At 39.5% G+C, this 14,217-nt stretch overlaps 1 protein-coding gene across 4 annotated transcripts in view; it reads left to right on the plus strand.

The window, feature by feature from the left end:
- The window catches only part of MIDEAS (mitotic deacetylase associated SANT domain protein), an 80,224-nt gene that overhangs the window by 58,668 nt on the left and 7,339 nt on the right, over positions 1 to 14,217 (plus strand). For all 4 annotated transcript variants that reach the window (XM_088145536.1, XM_088145534.1, XM_088145533.1 and 1 more), the window contains exons 6-12: positions 1,752 to 1,894; positions 3,084 to 3,187; positions 5,134 to 5,209; positions 7,981 to 8,069; positions 10,038 to 10,187; positions 10,487 to 10,684; positions 12,033 to 12,250. In XM_088145536.1, the coding sequence (XP_088001662.1) occupies positions 1,752 to 1,894; positions 3,084 to 3,187; positions 5,134 to 5,209; positions 7,981 to 8,069; positions 10,038 to 10,187; positions 10,487 to 10,684; positions 12,033 to 12,250 (978 nt within the window). The remainder of the gene's footprint in view (positions 1 to 1,751; positions 1,895 to 3,083; positions 3,188 to 5,133; positions 5,210 to 7,980; positions 8,070 to 10,037; positions 10,188 to 10,486; positions 10,685 to 12,032; positions 12,251 to 14,217) is intronic.

Genomic DNA, 14,217 nt, shown 5'->3' on the forward strand with positions numbered 1-14,217 from the left:
ATGAATGTATTTGTGAAAATGAGGGGGTGACTCTGCCTGGTATTGCTTCCCAGTCCTGATCTCCCTGCCCAGGACAATCTAATCCTCAGGCCAAAAATGATTTCTCTTCACTGCTGTATCTTGAGACAGGCTTTATTAAGGACCTTCATTCATAGAGGTATTATGTTTGAATACCAAATGTCATTCATTAGTGTGGAGGAACCAGGAAAAATACAAGTTACTGCTTCCTGCTAGTTCATAACATCACTTTAATGTGGAGTCACTTACTAATATGTGTGTAAAAGATATTAGTTTGCTGTCTTGCAGACTTATTTTTTTAAAAGAGGTTTTATTTGATGTTCTAATTAAGGCTACAATCCTATACTTGTTAAAATCTCGTGCCTTTGGCCTGATGCAAAGGGCTTTGAGTAAAGGGAAAGACTCGGCCCAGCATTCTTCTCTCTCCTGATTTCCTGTGAAAATTGAAAAGCAACTGAGCAAGAATATAGAATGAATGAAGGCTTTATTAGGAATATAGGCATCCATGACAGAGTGGAAGGGGGAGGGAGTGATATACATGCATCAAGATGTCATGATACAAACCCCATAACATATATTTCCATCAGAAGTTGAGATGCAAGTACTGAAGAGTGGAATTTGCATCATGATGTCACCATGTTCGTGTTGTCATCTTGACATAATTTCAGTTTACTGCAGGAGCCTATGACTAGGAGCCCTGCAGATGTAAACTAACAACAGTATCTGTAGATAGAAACTACTCAAATGCTATAGCTGATCATTCTTAGAGTCTTGGAAGAGAGATCCAAACCCTTTCAAGGCTTAAAAGAAACACTTTTAGAAGCAAAACACTTCCTGAATAATTCCAGGATAATGTTAATATCTGTAACTAAGCCAATCTCCAGACTAACAGATTTATCCATTTCTTCTTCAAAATAACCTAGGAACTCAACATGCATTGTGTTTGATCATTGTATTGCTCATGTGTAATATCATTTAGCCACACTTGTTTGTAGATGGCAGATTGCAATCCTGCTACAAATGCATTTTGAATATATGTCTGTATCATAAGCATACACACTCATACATTCATGTTTATATCTGTTGAGCAAGTTGTTTAAATTTGTATGTGCTTCTTGTTCCTCTTATTCTGTCAAGGGGGTTGGGATGCTCTCTTGCTCTTACCACACTTGTGAAATAGGTTATTGTGATGCCTGCCCAAGACCACTAAATAAATGGAACAGTTAAGCAATGATTTAAGCTTCAGGCACTAGAGTCAAACTTTTCTGCATCTGATATCACATGCAGACTTAACAAGCAGTATTGTCTTGGTCTGGGCCCTTGAATTTTCCATAATTATCACTTAGCATCTTGATAACGTGTTTAGCAATTATCACTTAGCAGATGAGTCGTATAGAATGAGAAAACCATGTGTGAAGAAATTTGCCATATTTGGGTCTTCTTATATGTAAGTAAACAGATTACAGTTGTTCTCTTTATTGGAAGCTTCTGAATTTTGTTTTTCTATTTTTAACACATTTGCTCCTAGTTAGCATATGTTGGTGTCCTAAGAATACAAAAGAAGAACCTTTTATTTTGAGGCAGTTGAAATGGTTGAAATAGATATGAGAAAAGATTATTATATCTGTTTCAGGTCATGGCCACCCATGAAACTGTCCTTTGTTTCAAATAAGCAGGTTATGCTTTTGGCAAATTGGGTGCATCATTTTGTTGATATTCATTTATTGTTCAAGGCGGATCAACGTGGGGCCTCGGTTTCAAGCAGAAATCCCACCGCTTCGAGATCAATCTCTGGCAGTCTCTGATGTGGCCAAGGAACAGTTGGTGTGGCAGCCATGGGAGGAACTGGAAACTAATCCAGCTGTCCAAGAAAATGGTAGAGAATTTTAAATCTGATTGTCCATGAAAACAAGGAGGGAGGAAGTGCAACTTCTAAAAGTCACTTTTAGAAAAGTCAACCCAATTGTTGGCCTTTGACTCACTGTAACATTAAAGCTTGCAACAAATCAGTGAACTCTAAATGGAAAATCATTATGAAAGTGGGAAAGTTGAGAGTAATTATAATAATTGTAAAGTATTATCTTTATTATTTTGTCCCACATTTAAAAAGCAAACTTTATCAGAAACACTTAAAGTCATCAATCTGACCAGATCTAAAAAAAAAAAAATCTGGCTAAAAATCCAATTGGTGTCTCCCACTGGCAGCTTCTCTTCCTGCAGTTCCCCTCCCTCCTCAAAATCTGCTCCAAAGTTGAAAGTACAGAGCAGATTCTGGAGGATATGCAGCATTAAATGAGAAAAAAAATTCATGCAATTTCAGATGGTATCTCATTAGGCCAATAGGCAAATAATATATTAGCTAAGTTAAACCATTGAAAAGCTATTAAATCATAAAGGTGTCATTAGCTATTTCTAAAACTTAATGTGACTGGCCTGCTTAAAGAGGGGCTACCTCAGAAAAGGCCATGCCTTGTATTTTGGGCCCTCTTTTTGGCTGTCCCACATAATACACATCATTGCAAATCTTAGAAGTAGTACTTGTCTTCCTGGATCCCAACATTCTAAGGCAAAGTCAAAGCTAAAATGGATATTTCCTTCCTTATTTCCACTGCTTATCCAGTAAGGGCTGAAAATGACCCTGAGGCATACTTTTCTCATAAAATGGAAGTATTATTATGCATGTTTCTCTTCTGACCCTGAATGGGATGGGATGGATAGTGACAATATAATAGTAAAAAGTAGGACATCAGGAGTGGTCCATGTTACTGGGAAACATGAACGTGATAGTTGAAGAAGCTCTGGTCCTCTGGGGAATGTTGGTGTCCATCAACCCAAGCCAGCATGGCCAGTAGTCAGGGGTGATGGGAACTAAGATCCAACCACATTGTAAGGACCACAGGTTGCCAGTTAAGTGATAGTGGGGCCCATTGATCACAAAATGATGGAAGGGTTGTATATGTGTATAAGCCAGATTGTACATATATTTGCTAGTTTTCTTCTTAAATTGATGTTTATTTCATCCACCTATCTCATAACATGGTAGATATTTCTTTTTAATATAACAGTGGAGAACCTGGTAACAGCTGCTTGTTCAAGTATATTTCCTGGAGGTGGTACCAATCAAGAGCTGGCATTTCACTGCTTACATGAAGTAAAAGGAGATATTGTGGTAAGACTCCAGCAACCTCTGATTGGACCTGGAAAGTTTACTGCATAAATATAAAATATTGATCTCTAGCAAGGACCAACAGTATTATATGGCCCAGCTAATGGACTTTGCAAACTTTCATATGAGGTTCTACTACTCTGTTATTATGCATTCATAATAATGCATTCTATCTTTTACCTGTAGCTGATTTGAGTGGGGCAAATCAAGAGCTGTTGGCAGCTCTTCTAGGCACTCTCCTCCATTATCCTTCCATTGCTCATGGTCATTTGCCTCTAGGCCTTCATAAATTTGGTATTGGTGGGTCAGCCTTCCCAGTCTGGTGCTTTCTAGTATTCCTAGCCAGCATGAGCATCAGGTTGGGGAAGTCTGCTTTAAGTTAATACTACAGGGGGTGTTATCAAAGCTAAGCTTTGCTTAACAGTGGTTGTTTGAATAAGTGATAGTTGGCTAGGTTTATTTAACGTGTATAGCCATAAACTATGTTTTACAAACTGCAGTGATTGGATTCACACTACAAGCAAAACTGGATAAATGACATTATGGCTTAGCTATGCTACCCAACCCATGCTAGAACACATGCTTATGTGCAAAATGCCCCCAGTTCACTTCTACTATCCCCATAACAGGGCTGGAAAGGCTCCTGTCTGAAACCCTGAGGAGCTACAGTCAGTCAGCACAGACAAAACTGAGGTTATCTGTTAGCGTCTAAGGTCTGACTGTCTAATACTAACATGGGATTGATGTCATCTTGGAGAAACTGAATTATAAAACCTCTCTGTCCGTGTAATAGAATTGTTTTAATGGAAATAATTAAGCTAGCATATGTAGCTCTTGATAATATTCTCAGAGAGAAAAACAGATGTAACATTAGAAATATCTGCAGCTACATTGTGCTTGACTCGGTTGGTTTCCTGGAAGGTCTAGGATAACTTTGGCATATTTTATGTGCTTGCTGTGAAATACTGTTTACTTGTGAATGATTAAACAGGGGGGTTAACTGGCTCTGCAAAGAATCATGATTTAAGGCAGAGTCCTTTATTATTATTGGGCACATGTTAGCAGGGACCATTATCAAATGAGGTACAGAGTTTAGGGATAGATATTTAATTCTGTTTTGTGTACATGATGAAACTACACTTCAAGAGGAACAAAAAGGAGTAAATGTAGTCTAGATAAGAATTATTATAGGAATGGAGCAGGGAGATACTAGTCTCAGTTCAGCCATTCACAAGTCAGCAGCTGCATTTGGATGTCTCTGTAAGGCATAGTTTTATTGTGACTCTATTGAATTTAGTGATCCTCACTTCTCCCAAAAAGTTACCAAGGAGATTACAAGTGGTCCTCAGGTTATGACTACTTGTTCAGCAACCGTTCAAACTTGTGATGGTGCTGAATGAGGGGGACTTATGACGGGTCCTCGTAACTGTGGCCGTTGCAGCGTCCCTGCGGTCAGATGATTGCAACCCAGATGCTCAGTGCCTGGCTTAAAATTATGACATCGCAGCGAGCCACAGTCACGTGATCACGATTTCCAACGTCCTCTGCTGGTTTCTCACAAGCAAAGTCAAGGGGGAAACTGGCAGGAAGTTGGAAGTGGCGGTCACTTGAGGTTCTTGCATAATGACCCATGTAGTCTTCACTTAACAACTTCAGCTTCATGATCTTTGGCCCAAGAAACCTTAAGTCCTAGTAGGTTGGTTAGCCTTTAATGTGCTGTGACCCCTTGTTCTTGCTAAACAGGCTAGCCCTGTGCCACTTACTTGTGTCAAAGGGCTAGTTGTAAGGATAAATTAGCCAACGGTATTCACTCTGAATTCTACTAGTCAGATAGGCCCTAAACCCTAAATATACACAACAATAAGCAGTAAAGATCAAAGTTGTTTAGCAGTAGCAACCTTGTTCGGGTTTTATTATTTGAGCTGAAACTGGTTTTGTTTTCCCTTCAGGCTGCTTTGACCAAAATGCTGCTGAAGAAATCGGTGCATTCTCCAAGCCACCCACTGGCAGATTATCACTACACAGGTATGCGGCAATAAGATAATAGCTGTAGCTCCTTTTCTCCTTCCCCATTTTAGGCATAACAAAATTTCAGAATCACCACCCTGATAAATTGGAGGAACTTTATTACATGTGGGAAATACTTCTTCACCTTAGGGTCCTGGTATTCTTCAGTTTAACCTATGGCTGGCATTAATGCATTCTGCTTTTAGAAATACAGTGGTACCTCTACTTACAAACGCCCCTACTTACGAAATTTTCGAGATACGATCAGCTCCGGCCCCAAAAATTTATCTCTACTTACGAACTCGCCTCGACTTACGAGCCATTTTCTGCCCATTCCATGTGGTCCGCGGCCATTTTTCCGCCCATGCCACGTGGTCCGCGGCCATTTTCCGCCTGTTCCACGTGGTCCGTGGCCATTTTCCCGCCCGTGCCATGTGGTCCGTGGCCATTTTCCACCCATGCCACGTGGTCCGCGGGCATTTTTCCGCCCGTTCCACATGGTCCGCAGCCATTTTTCCGCCCGTTCCACGTGGTCCACGGCCATTTCCCACCTGTTCCACGTGGTCTGCGGCCATTTTTCCGCCTGTTCCACGTGGTCCGCGGCCGTTTTTCCGCCCCTGACACGTGGTCCACGGCCATTTTTCCGCCCTGCCGCGTGGTCAGCGGCCGTTTTTCCGCCCCTGATGCGTGGTCTGCGGACGCCGGAACGGATTAACGGTAATTACATTGAACCTTATGGGAAAATTTACTTCGACCTGCAACCAACTCAACTTGCGATCAGAGTCACGGAACGGATTAAGTTCGTAAGTAGAGGTACCACTGTAGTGTTATAAATACTTTTTGTGGTCTAGTGTGTATGTGTGCATGCGTAGGGACTTGTGAAAAGATGAATCAGGGTATTAAATAAACTGCCATTTTATGTTTAAAGAGTCATAAGTATAATTGAAATAAATTTGTGCATAAAAATTGTCCCCAACCTGAGGCCTCCGAGGTAGATTAGACTACAGCTCCCAGAATTCCTAGTCACATGGTTAGGAATTCTGGAAGTTGTTGTCCCACATTCCTGGAGGACAGCAATATCTAGAAGATTAGGCTTAGAAGCATTGGCTGTTTCCTTAATCTTAGCCTATTTTAGCAGACGGGGGGAAAAACATTCCTACTGATTGCTTTATCTCTGATAAAGAAGAACATGGACACACATTTTGTGGTTTCTGAACAGTTCTCTGAAAAGCAAATTAATTTTGAGATCACACTGTGTTTGTGTTGTCTCATTCTGTCTGATATGACATGGAGGGTTACCAGGTTTATCTGTAGCCAGGATCTCCCTGGAAAGAGGCTAGCCAGTGCAGGAAATTAGTTCAGCAACCTGAAAATTTGACATCCTGAGAGTGTCTTTGGATATCTCTTGATAGCAATCTCTCTGATCTCTGTAATGTCTTAATTCGTTTAAAAAAGAGGAAAGATTGTGTTCACTTTCTCAGTGAAAGGTAAAGTAAGAGCATGGGAGAAAAATGTATTGCAGACAGTTGTAAGAAATCCCTCCTAGAGCAACTATCCTAGAATGCACATTATGTTTGGAATGTCTCTCAGTTTACAGGGTATAATACTTGAAAGAAACAAATCTAAACCTCACTTAGGCTCATAGAAATAATATTACAAAAACGTCTGGTTTTGCTTACTGCACAATATTGCACTATTTATATTATATGACTTATATACTGGGCAGAGCCCATGAGATGAGTTACATTCATTTAAGTGCAAGCCAATTACTGGTAATGATGGGCACCTTGTGACAAATATAGGAGCATGCCGTTCTGTGGCGTTGGAACTTACCCCAGTGGCCCCCCTCCTGTGACCTGTTCACTCTTGCATTTCTCCTAAATACTAATCTCCTTGTTTCATCTCTCATGATAGGGCTGGCTGATGTGCTGTGATGTCACACAGGAATATGGTTGGGAGAGATGTGCACAGTCCCTGTGAGCTTTTTACCTAGCACTGATCTGAGGTCACTAAAATTTTGGCAAGGCAGGGAACTGCTCAGAGGCATGGGTGACCCTGTAGAATGTAGAACGATGCTCTCCAACCACATGATTTCAAAGCCTTTTGTTGGTGTAGTACAACTCTAGTGGTAAAACCAGCTCACCTAAGGACCCCTTGCCATAAACAGATACTTATCTTGATCCAAAGTTGGTTATGATTGTGAAGTGCCTGTAGGTCTCCATTTCATTCCAAGTGTGGTTTGTCTTGGCTCCCTCCTTTATGATGGTAAAGATTCCCTTGAACTGAGCTGCACCTTAAGACATATCTATATAAGATTGTGATGTTGCTAGCAGCATGCCAAAGTGGTTTGCTGTGGCTGCTTTCTGGGATATTTTTTTGACTTCCTCATTTGGTGTAAAACTCTACCCATCAAAGTGTTTTGGACTAGATGTATAAAATCCAACCTTGTTTCTGTTATCAGTTGTTACGTTGTCGGTTTAGTGAGTAAGACTTCAGCATTTTGGGTATTCAGAGATATAATTTTTATTCCAGTTTAATTATCAGGTTCCAGTGCACAGATACATATGTTGTCTTTATTTGCTAATTTAAAGAGATACATATATGTTGTCTGAGTTAATTAAAAAAAACCATCTGGCAAGGCTTCTGAAATGGGATTTAATCCAAAAATAATAACTTTAAATTGATTCAAACAGGATAGCTGAAATGTTCATGAAAGATCTACCTCAACAAGAAGACCTTTTTGTGTTGGAAAATAAGTAATGAATTACCTTACACTTCCTCTTTTCCAGGGTCAGACAGCTGGAGCGTAGCTGAGAAGAAACACTTCAATAAGGGAATTGCTATTTATAAGAAAGACTTCTTCCTTGTTCAGAAACTTGTGAGTTCTTTCTCATATCCCTAACTCATGGGAAAAAAATGGTCCTGCACTGCAGGATACATACACACGTCTCTGGCCGATTAACTTTGCAGGGTTATGTCCAGCCTCTAGCAAAAAGTGACACTGCTTATAGCTTGGTTGGAGGACCTTCCAGCACAATTTTGGGAAGCGAATGGGGTGCAGTGGGACAGATCCCCGGAGCTTCCCACTGCATGTTTGGAAGTCCAACGGGGCGGCCATTGGAGCTAATCTTTAATGCCGTCTTTAACCTGGAGCCCAGCACTTTAATACCGCTCGGTGCAATGGTGCAGAAGTGCTAATAATTTCAGTGATTTGCTTCAGACAGAACAGGAAAGTCTTCGGAGCACAGACACAGTGTGTTTGCCCTTTCACAAGAGGAGTGAACAAACCAGCAATGCTTCAACTGTCATTTATTTTATAGTTCCCAGCTCTGGCACAAGCCAAAATGATAAACCAACTTCAGACTGTGACTTATTTCCCAGGCTTGTAATACATTCATTCTTCTGAGGATGAAGCAGGAAAATAGAGTTGGTTGAAGAATATCTGATTTATATGCTACCTCATGTGAAAGGAGTGAAGGAACTCTAAGCATAGCGAAAAAATGAATTCCTATTTTGGTTTTTGAGCCAAACTATGAGAATCTATATGCAACCAGGACCATTTCATGGGTGATATTTTTCTTGCCCTCAAATTGCCTAAGAAAAATCCATGTATTGCAAAACAGAGATGCACTCCTATCATTGCTTCAGTGATTGCATCAGACTTCTTTATTTAGAATTTAAGTTTTCCTAATCAAAACTATTTTAATCAAGCAAAGCAATAAACTGCCACCACTGTCTGGAAAGCCCCACTGCAATTTGTACAAAATAGGGCTTTGGAGTGTCTCTTTTTTCATGTATAGTAACTCCCCAGTTCCTCAGTTTCCATCTTACAAGTGGCCTTTGAAGCCCAGAGATCTGTTTCAACAGCAGTTAATGTCATATTTGTTGCACATATGCCAACCTTCAAGAGATTAGATCTGGACAGTGGCTAGGAGCTCTGAAGCCCATGAATATAGCCAGTGAATCTGTATGCAATATAATTGGTTTTTGTGTTGAAATTGGACCTGTTGTTTTATTTGGTAAACAGCTCAGTGATTCTCTAGTGGAGTAGATTATTATTCCAATTCACGTTGGCTGGTTTTCTCCTACAGGATTCCAGCCCTACTCAAGGGCTTGTGAATCATAGCATCTAATTATATATGAGATGCCCAACTGCGACACAGAGGTTCAGAAAGGAATATTTATGAAGTAATATAGAATAATAGGTTTATTATTAAGACATTAGGTTATTTGAAATTTAAGATATAAAAGAAAGAAGATATTTCTGGACTGGCTAATGAGTTTCACTTGGTCCTGTGATGTCTTTAGGTTAATTTAGGACTATTCCAGGACTGCTCAGCTGAAAGACTTTCAACCATCACAGTACAAAGTGTAGCCTATTGGTGTTTGCAATCTTAGTCCATGAATCCGATTGTGGAATCAAGCGAATGGTCAACTGTTTCATCCTTATCTCAGAACAATTTGCATTTACTGTCCAAACTGGTCTTTTGTATTTTTTACTTTGATGACATTTGTGCATAGTGCTGGGTTTTGGACAGCAAAAAGCATTTCTTCTGTTTCATTTTTAATGTACCATTCTTAAGCCACTGCCCTGTTCTGCTGTGATCTGATTTTCCTTCAGTATCTTTTTTTTTAAAATGCCCATGGAGTGCTTTGGTTTTCCAGTTTTTTAGTCTCATTCAAGCTGTTGTTTTTTTATAGTCACGTTTAGTTTTATTTTCTGCAAATAGCCCTTTTTTCTGAGATTCTTTCAGTAAAGTTTCTTTACTAGTATTAACCCTTGTGATCATTTGGAGTTCTCTGATTCCCTTTTCTTGTGTGTTTTCTCCATCCCACAATATTGCAGATAAAAACCAAGACTGTGGCCCAATGTGTGGAATTCTACTATACTTACAAAAAACAAGTCAAGATAGGCCGGAATGGGACTCTGATCTTTGGGGATGTTGATACTACTAATGAAAGGGCTGTTAAAGATGAAGCTGAAGTAGATATAAAGGTAACAGATACCAAGCATGGGCTTTGGTGCTAAAAAGTATGCTAGACCTCTGTGAGATTGCATGCAAAGGCATAGAGCCTGAAAGAAACATCCTCTCTCTCTTTGAGTTAATGTGTATGTATAGAAAGGGATACTCAGCAGAATTGGGGGGGGGGGGGGAGGATTGCAGAGTTCCACTTAAATCTTATTGGTAGGAGCTATTAGAATGGTGATGAATGAGCCCTGTTGAATTCATACATATTCCTAACTGTGCTGAAGTGATTATTTTTAACATGTATTCCTTTTTTACTCTCCTGAAGAGTTCCCATAGGCTTACACGAACTCTTCCTCCCAGAACATATAATGAAGATTATGAAAACACTGAAGATGAGGATATTGAAGAAGTTGAGGAAGAATTGTCAATTAAAGAGGAAGCCGTGGAAGGGGATGAGTTGTATGGTAAGAACAGCAATTCAGCCCCTTCCAAATCTTCTAATCTTCTAGATGTTGAAGATCAAGTAAGTGTTAAATGAACCACAGTCAAAAATTTGTGCCTGAAGCATTTCTTACAAAACAGTTGACCAGGTTTAGTGGAATCAGTGTAATTTCTGTATTTAGTTAATATCACTAGTGACATAAATTATTAATGGTTTGAATAATTGTCTGGAGCTGCCTGATGCTTTCTGTCAAAGAAAGATGAGATTAGAAGTGTAGATACAGGTAGTCCTCAGGTTATGACCATTTGTACAGCAACCTTTCAAGTTAGGGTGCTGAACGAGGGGAACTTAGGATGGGTCCCCATAGTGATGTGATTGTGATATGGACACTTGGCATTTGGCTCACAGTTATGACGTTGCAGCAAGCCTTGGTCACGTGATTGCAATTTTCGATGTTCCCTGCCGGCTTCCCACAAAGTCTGGGGAAGCTGGCAGGAAGTCGTGATCATGTGAGGTCCTCACTTAATGATCTGCACAGTCCTCATTTAATGATGGCAACTGGGATTTCTGGAAGTGCCGTTGCTACGTGACACAGTCACGTGACATTGCACTTTATGTGCACATTGCTTAGCAACAGAGTTTCCGGTCCCAATTGCTACCGTAACCGGAGGAATACCTGTATGTAATATTTATTCAGCAAAGTAGTTGTAGCAACCTCCCCCCTCCCCCAATATTCTTAAAATATAGTTAGGATCTTTTTATGGATTTTTCAAGGTGTGCTGAACTTGGATTTGCAGTAAGTTGGAGAAACAGTGTACTTGAAAATTTTGGAAACATGCTATTTTGCTTTCTGATAATCCTAATAATGCTTTGTGTAATATTCATTTTATTTCTGAATATTCTCAAAGGAGCTTATAGCAGAATACTTTTGGCTTTGAAATGTTTCTTTTAACATAATGTGACGTGCGTACAGGAGATGGTAGACTCCTATTTGGGTCCTACTTGTTATAGGTCAATAGTGATTTCATAATTTGTACCTAAAATACAGAGTGGGGATAATACATATATCAGTATGCTGCTGTAGTATGTTTCTCACACGTTTTCCAAAAGAAAAAAAAAAACCACATCGCTGTTTTATGTTTTAACAGGCTTCAAGAAAAAACTCCAGAAGGAGTTCAAAATATTCATAGCTTATTTAAGACATTATTAAAACGTGCTCACTTTGTCATGTGTTGAACCCATTAAGTCTGAGTTTTAGCTTAATAAAAATAACATAATTATACCAATGCTTTAATCGCAGAAAACTGTTTATTTTGCTTGCTATTACATTTTTGTTGTGGTTAGTTTTTCATTTCTGACCATTGTTAAGCCTCTTTCCTTTAGGAATACTTAGAGCTGCAGCTTGTAATAATGGTCTCTTCTTCTGAAGGCTGGTAATCTCCATGTGGAAAGACATCTGGAATCTGGTGCTCCAGGAAGAACAGAAGTCAGAGGCAGGACTTCGAGAAGGACAAAGGAGGCACCCATTAAATATCGGAAGGCTTCGCCACCAGTGCAAAAGAGAAGGAGAAAACCAAAGCCTAAACAAGACACAGCTAACAAAACCCAGAATCAAGAGGAGGAATTTCCATGTAAAAAATGTGGCAGGTAAACTTGGGAAGATTTGGAGATGATGAAGAAAATTTCTGGCAAACTTTCTTCTGTCCAACAGGAATAATGAATGTGGAATTGAAGAATGTTTGCTAATCTTAGTCTAAGGTAACTGCTGTGCTCCAGGCATTTTGGAATAAAAATTCTACACTGCCTTGCTGACTGGGGCTGATGGGAATTAGTCTACAATATCCGGAGACCACCAGGTTGCCTAATCTGACTTAATTGTGCATGTGTGTGAAGTAAAAGGTCTTTGCTTTTTTAATAGCTTACATAATTACATTTTTCCTGTTATACATTGTTAAGATATTATTTCATTTCCATGCACATCCTCCTGCAAAAATATTATCTTCCATTTGGGGTGGTTTTCTCATATGAACAAAGTGACGTAGATATGAGAAAATGCTCTAGGGATGTCTAGAAGGAATATTTCAACAGCATCCTAGATAATTATTATCCTTTTTACTGCAGTAACAGGCACCAGTTTAAGACTGAACAGGATTAAACATCAGTTGGCCTTCAGCTTGCACAAATCTGTTTCAATCTGTACATGTCTCTCTGTTAACTGGAGCTAGACTAAGGAAGAATATGTTTGGTGACTGCAAGCACCATTAGGCTGAAAAGTTAACTTCTTGTCTAGGCTGCATAAACCCAGTGAATTATGAATCTTACCAGGCATTTAGAACATGAAATGAATGAAACATATATCCAATTTATTTCTAATTTGGCACCAGAAAAAAACTCGATTCTCATGGGCTGTAAATTTGCAGGGGAAAAAAAAAAAGCGGGCTTTGTAGTTTTTTTCTCCCAGAAGAAATCTAAATAGAATCATGAGAACCACCCACTTGTTCCAGTCTGTATATAGGTAGAAGTTACCTGGTAAACTAGTACTTGGGTATTCAAAAAGCTTGTACAAAGTCTCTCACAAAAGGCTGCTATGGAAATCATAGTGGTCATGTGAAATCTGTAAGGCCAGAAGTGGATGAAAGGAAGCAGATGTGAAATGCTTGAGTATTAAAGAACCAGATGCAAATGATGTCAATTTATGTTGAATTGGATTTACAAAGAACTTAAAAGATTTTCAAAAATTGTGACTGCAAGGAGATTTTCCCCCTATAATGATCATTGCAATTAGACTCTCCAAGTGTGTAGGGCTTGTGTGCACTTTGCTTGTGTCAATTTGTTAGCAGATTTTTTTTTATCAGTACTGCTCTCACTAAGAAAAGTGCCAGGTGGTACCTCAAAATTAACACAAAACCTGAATTTAATTTGATGCCCTGTCTGCCCAAATCAGATAGTAGTTCATGTTCTATACATGAAACCATCTTGCAGAAAAAAGACAATAGAGAAAGGTAGCAGGTAGTTAGAAAAGGCTGGTCCTTATGTAGCCATTGGGTAGAATACTACCTTTGCTTGTAAATATAAAACATTCCTTTTTGGTAACATAATCATTCCTCTACAACTTAAAAGTTAAAAGTTGGCCAATTGTGGATTATACACTGGAACCAGATAGCCAGAATTATTTACGTTTCAATTGAGAAACCAGGAAGGTAAATACACGTTGGTTGAGATCCAGGAACAACTTAAGGTGTGTTTGAGTATCTTGGCCAAGTTCAGTAGGATTAGTTATAATAATGCCTATCCAGTACTGTGACATAAACCCATCATATTAAAGCTATAATGCTGTTACTTTTTGCTTTGGGCTCAGTGTGCTGTGTGGTGCATGATGATCCCCTGGTTTATTTTTGTGCACTAATCACACTTCTAGACCAAGGCAACCTATAGCATTATGAGTGTTGCTCAACTGCAACTTCCAGCATCGGCTAACGTCACCAAGCTCCTAGAGATGCTGGGAATTGCAGTTCTGCAACATCAGGAGGGCTGCAAGTTGCCTCCTCTTGTCCTAACTGGTTTCTAAGCATGCAAGGCAGAAGCAGGTAAAATAGAAAGGAAAGCAAACCAGG

This window comes from Python bivittatus, unplaced genomic scaffold (genome assembly GCF_059951505.1).
Source record: "Python bivittatus isolate LINGU-HERP-01145 unplaced genomic scaffold, Pbiv_v1 ctg000480_np1212, whole genome shotgun sequence".
In the NCBI taxonomy this organism is placed as follows: domain Eukaryota; kingdom Metazoa; phylum Chordata; class Lepidosauria; order Squamata; family Pythonidae; genus Python; species Python bivittatus.